The sequence below is a fragment of the Lampetra planeri genome, chromosome 57 (assembly GCF_965212315.1).
Source record: "Lampetra planeri chromosome 57, kcLamPlan1.2.h2, whole genome shotgun sequence".
Classification (NCBI taxonomy): domain Eukaryota; kingdom Metazoa; phylum Chordata; class Hyperoartia; order Petromyzontiformes; family Petromyzontidae; genus Lampetra; species Lampetra planeri.
The window spans coordinates 2,270,507-2,276,506 of record NC_136163.1 but is presented as its reverse complement, the minus strand read 5'-3'; the positions used below and the strand labels follow the sequence as shown (position 1 = coordinate 2,276,506).

The 6,000-nt window shown below is 60.3% G+C and overlaps 1 protein-coding gene across 1 annotated transcript in view; it reads right to left on the bottom strand.

Annotated features, from left to right (window-relative positions):
- Positions 1-2,221: 2,221 nt before the first annotated feature.
- LOC144735743 (kelch-like protein 32) overlaps positions 2,222-6,000 on the bottom strand; it is a 48,158-nt gene continuing 44,379 nt past the window's right edge. Inside the window, exons 11-13 of the mRNA XM_078618240.1 lie at positions 4,141-4,333; positions 3,477-3,571; positions 2,222-2,469 (exon numbers count right to left, since the gene is read on the bottom strand). Coding sequence (XP_078474366.1) covers positions 2,320-2,469; positions 3,477-3,571; positions 4,141-4,333 — 438 coding nt within the window. The 3' untranslated portion in view covers positions 2,222-2,319. The remainder of the gene's footprint in view (positions 2,470-3,476; positions 3,572-4,140; positions 4,334-6,000) is intronic.

Below are 6,000 nucleotides of genomic sequence, written 5' to 3'. Positions count from 1 at the left end.
GTCTCTGTGGGGGTCTCTGTGGGGGTCTCTGTGGGTGTCTCTGTGGGGGTCTCTGTGGGGGTCACTGTGGGGGTCACTGTGGGGGTCTCTGTGGGGGCCTCTGTGGGGGTCTCTGTGGGGGTCACTGTGGGGGTCACTGTGGGGGTCACTGTGGGGGTCTGTGGGTCTCTGTGGGGGTCTCTGGGGGTCTCTGTGGGTGTCTCTGTGGGGGTCTGTGGGTCTCTGTGGGGGTCTCTGTTGGGGGTCTCTGTGGGGGTCACTGTGGGGGTCTGTGGGTCTCTGTGGGGGTCTCTGTGGGGGTCTCTGTGGGGGTCTCTGTTGGGGGTCTCTGTGGGGGTCACTGTGGGGGTCACTGTGGGGGTCACTGTGGGGGTCACTGTGGGGGTCTGTGGGTCTCTGTGGGGGTCTCCGTGGGGGTCTCTGTGGGGGTCTCTCTGGGTCTCCATACCTGTCAACCCCTGATCAGTGCCCTCCCTACCTTACCGCGGACCAATTCAGACCTTATCGGTCACCCCGTGCCCTTTATAAATCTCAACGTTCGTCCATCGCAAGGGAGAAACACAAACAAATAGACATTATTAATTCTTCGTCGCCCGTATTGAAACGGCAGTACGCCGTGTGGACCTGAAGAACGCAATCACCCCGCGCAAGAACACGGGGTGAACAGTGCGGGTTTGGGCCGCTATGGATTTCCACTTTCTAACGCGAAGAACTTGACCCAGGTTAATGTTTTATTTATTTATTTCAATCGGACGCGTAAAGTTTTGAACGAATGACGAAATGGACCGACGCTGTTTGTACTCAATGTAAACTTAATTAAAAATTACTTTCATATAGATGTATTATTTTATTTGTTCCCCTTTCTTACATGCGTGATGCGTGTGTGTGTGTCATCTCATCGTTGCTGCTCGCTAACAGCACTTGCCCCAACTAGCCTGCTAAGGCTATAAGAGGGGATCTTTGTGTGTCTCTGTGCGTCTCTGTGGGTCTGCATGTACCCGTGTGCATGAGAGATGGAGATTGCTTGTGTGTGTGTCTGTGTGTCTGTGTGTGTGTGTGCGCCGGGTGGCTAAAGCACAGCAAGTTGGTACAGTAGGGGGCACAGGTGGTGCATCAGCCAGTCATCTCGGTCATCTCAGTGAGTCGACCCGTGGCACCTGGGTCTGCCCCGTGACCTCCTGCCAGCGGGCGTTCGACACTTCACGTGGCCTCAAGGTGCACTTGGCCTGGCACAAGCGTCGTGGTGACGTCACCGCCACTTAGTGGCGAATGGCGGTTGTTGTTGTTGTGTCTATAACCAACACCGGTATCTATGCGCACCGCTCAACGCCCCCCGTCTATTGGTTTCCATGTCCCCCCCCCCACCCGTGTCTCCGCTGTGTCTCCGCTGTCTCCCCTGTCCCCCCGTGTCTCTCCCGTGTCTCTCCCGTGTCTCTCCCGTGTCTCCCCCGTGTCTCTCCCGTGTCTCTCCCGTGTCTCTCCCGTGTCTCCCCCGTGTCTCCCCCGTGTCTCCCCCGTGTCTCCCCCGTGTCTCCCCCCTGTCCCCCCGTGTCTCCCCCGTGTCTCCCCCGTGTCTCCCCCGTGTCTCCCCGTGTCTCCCCCGTGTCTCCCCCGTGTCTCCCCCGTGTCTCTCCCGTGTCTCCCCCGTGTCTCCCCCGTGTCTCCCCCGTGTCTCCCCCGTGTCTCTCCCCTGTCCCGCCGTGTCTCCCCCGTGTCTCCCCCGTGTCTCCCCCGTGTCTCCCCGTGTCTCCCCCCTGTCCCCCCGTGTCTCCCCCGTGTCTCCCCCGTGTCTCCCCCGTGTCTCCCCCGTGTCTCTCCCGTGTCTCCCCCGTGTCTCCCCCGTGTCTCCCCCGTGTCTCCCCCGTGTCTCTCCCCTGTCCCCCCGTGTCTCTCCCCGTGTCTCTCCCCGTGTCTCCCCCGTGTCTCCCCCGTGTCTCCCCCGTGTCTCCCCCGTGTCTCCCCCGTGTCTCCCCGTGTCTCCCCCGTGTCTCCCCCGTGTCTCCCCCCTGTCCCCCCGTGTCTCCCCCGTGTCTCCCCCGTGTCTCCCCGTGTCTCCCCCGTGTCTCCCCCGTGTCTCCCCCGTGTCTCTCCCGTGTCTCCCCCGTGTCTCCCCCGTGTCTCCCCCGTGTCCCCCCGTGTCTCCCCCGTGTCTCCCCCGTGTCTCCCCCGTGTCTCCCCCGTGTCTCTCCCCTGTCCCCCCGTGTCCCCCCTGTCTCCCCCCGTGTCTCCCCCCGTGTCTCCCCCGTGTCTCCCCCGTGTCTCCCCCGTGTCTCCCCCGTGTCTCCCCCATGTCTCCCCCGTGTCTCCCCCGTGTCTCTACTACCACAGGCTGTGGGGTTTGCAGGTGCTGGGTCGGGGCAGGAAATAGGCGGCGACGCCATTGGAGGCGAAGGGCAGAGCGGGCCCAGTGAGCAGCCGCTCGCCGCCCTGATCCCCCTGCTCCCCCCGTCCAGCAAACACGTCCAGGATCTGTGAGCGAGACGCACACACAGACACGCATGCACAGACACAGACACGCAGACACAGACACAGACACGCAGACACAGACACGCGCAGACACGCAGACACAGAGACACACAGACACGCACGCACAGACACGCAGACACAGAGACACACAGACACGCACGCACAGACACGCACACACAGACACAGAGACGCACAGACACGCACACACAGACACGCAGACACAGAGACACAGACACGCACGCACAGACACGCAGACACAGAGACACACAGACACGCAGACACAGACACGCACACACAGAAACGCACACACACAGACACAGAGACACACAGACACAGAGACACACGACACACAGACACAGAGACACGCACAGACACAGAGACACAGAGACACGCACGCACAGACAGAGACACGCGCACACAGACACAGAGACACACAGACACAGAGACACGCACAGACACAAAGGCACGCACAGACACAGAGACACACAGACACAGAGACACACAGACACAGAGACACGCACGCACAGACACAGAGACACGCGCACACAGACACACAGACACAGAGACACAGAGACACACAGACACAGAGACACAGAGACACACAGACACGCGCACACAGACACGCGCACACAGACACACGCACACAGACACGCGCACACAGACACGCGCACACAGACACAGAGACACACAGACACAGACACGCACGCACAGACACAGACACGCGCACACAGACACACAGACACACAGACACACAGACACAGAGACACACAGACACAGAGACACAGAGACACACAGACACACAGATACAGAGACACACAGACACAGAGACACACAGACACGCGCACACAGACACGCGCACACAGACACGCGCACACAGACACGCGCACACAGACACGCACGCAGCCACACACACAGACACGCTCACACCGCACCGTCAACACGGACTCAAACCGCCTGTCTCCAACGCTGTCTCTGTCTCCCTGTCTCTAACGCCGCCACCTTTGCCTCACCTGCACCGATGCGAGGGGCTCGTTGATGACGATGGAGTATCCGCCGACCAGGTAGATTTTCCCAGCGTGCACTGCGACTCCGGCTTCATTCTGACCTGCAGCAGAGTTTCAGGTTCAATTTCAGCTTCACAAGACAAAGATCCCCCGTGGAGCCTCAACAGACTGTAGGGGCAAGTGCTGTTAGCGAGCACCTATGAAGGCCGGAACGGCACACGAGGGGGTGGGTGGCCAGCACCACGCCCGGCCGCCTTTGTCTCCCTTTTGCACCCCACCCCTCTCCACTGCACACGACACGACTCGACTGCACCCCACTGCACCCTACCCCACTCCACCCCACTGCACCCCCACCCCACCTCCACTGCACCCCCACCCCCACCCCACTGCACCCCACTCCACCCCACTCCACTCCAGCCCACTGCACCCCCCCCCCCACTCCACCCCCTACTGCACCCCACTCCACTGCACCCCACTCCCCCCACTCCACCCCCCCCCCACCCCACCCCCACCCCACCCCCACCCCCCCCACTGCACCCCCCCACCACTGCACCCCACTCCCCCCCCCCCCACTGCACCCCCCCCCCACTGCACCCCCCCCCCGCACCCTACTCCCCCCCACCCCCCCCCACTCCCCCCCCCCCCCACTCCCCCCCCCCCCCACCGACACCTTTTCTGAGGGCGGTGGTGCAGCGTGTCCACTGGTCGGTGTCCAGGCTGTAGCGGTCGATGTGGCGCACCATGACGCGGTCGTTGTTGTGGTCCAGCTCGTTGCCTCCCAGCACGTAGAGACGACGGCTCACGGCCGCCATCGAGTGGTAGACGCGCCGCTGGGGCATCGCGCTGCACGGGGCCCACACGTCCTGCGTGGGGTGGGGGGGGGTTAGAGGGGGAGAGAGGAGGGGAGCGAGCGGGGGAGGAGGGGGCAGAGAGGGGGAGGAGAGAGGGAGAGGAGGGGAGTGAGGAGAGGAGTGGGGATCAGGGATGAGATGGGAGGATGAGGAGGAGAAAGGAGCGAGCAGGAGATGGGGGTAGAAGAGGAGGAAGAGAGAGTGGGAGGAAGAGAAGAGAGGGGAGGAGGGAGGAGGGAGTGGGGAGAAGGGATGAGATGGGAGGATGAGGAGGGGAGAGGAGTGAGTGGGAGATGGGGGCGGAGGAGTAGAGAGAGGAGGAAGGGGAGCGGGGAGATGGGGGCGGAGGAAGAGACTTTTGACGTCTAAACCACTTTCATCGCTGCCAGCGGCAACATCGCTGGGGCAGATTTCGATGCGAAACACAAAGTCACCGGCGACAAATACACAAACGCAACAACAAAATCCACGCGCCGCGGCACGCGGCGCCGTACGCGGCTCACACAGAGAGTTCTAGCAAGAGTTGTACACTGAACGAGATCTACTGTACAGGCAGACTGAGGAGCGGCGCTTTGTTTCAGTCGTGAACGGGGTCTCCGCGGGCACGCGGTGACTCATCCCGACCCACACAAGTTCTAGCAAGCGCGTCGTATCCCAAGCAAGGCGTCGTATCCCAAGCAAGACGTCGTATCCCAAGCGAGACGTCGTATCCCAAGCGAGACGTCGTATCCCAAGCAAGACGTCGTATCCCAAGCAAGATGTCGTATCCCAAGACATTTTTTCTCTCGTCAAAACACGACGTATACCAAATTCTACGTATTCCAAAGCGGTCGTATACCGAGGTACCACTAATAAAATAATGATTACAGTAGGTCAGAGGTCGCAATCGGGTACCCGATACCCGTACCCTACCCGATACCCGGCCGGGTACGGGTACGGGTACCCGTTTGCGACCCTGGTGCAGCCGGGTACGGGTAGGCTTTATCCCAGAGGTCGCAATCGGGTACCCGTCCCCGTACCCTACCCGATACCCGGCCGGGTACGGGTAGCCGGGTATCGGGTAGGGTACGGGTACCCGTTTGCGACCCTGGTGCGGCCGGGTACGGGTAAGGAATCAAAACCCGTTTGCGACCTCTGCAGTAAGGGCCAGCCCATGGCTTCCCACCGTTCATTCCCCATGCCTCACCGAATGTAACTATGATTCAGTAGGTGAGTTACTTGGTTAGTATGTGAGGTATGGTTATGTTGTTGGAGTGTTTGGGTGTTGGGGTCCGTGCTAGGTGCTGTTGATTATGATACAATAGCGGGAGAGAGGGAACGCCTATGGGTTGGTGTTGGCGTACGTACAAAAAATGCAAATGTTTTTTTTACTTTACCATCTCAGGCTCCACTGAGCTATATCGATCTTTTTCAGAAGCAAACTGGTTACCACAAATGATAGCTCAACTAAGCGGCTGGTCATCAGCAGCCAAACACTCTAAAGGTCGTGACGTTGATTCTAAATGTGGACGTAAAAATTGGAGGACCCGGAGAAAAATCCACGCGACAATGGGGAGAGACACACAAACTCCAAATATACAGCAGCAGGCGTCAGGGTCGGGATCGAACCCACGACCTCCTGTATACCAGGCGAGGTAGTTAACATGTCTTAGCCACCGTGATGATGATGAGAGTCAGAC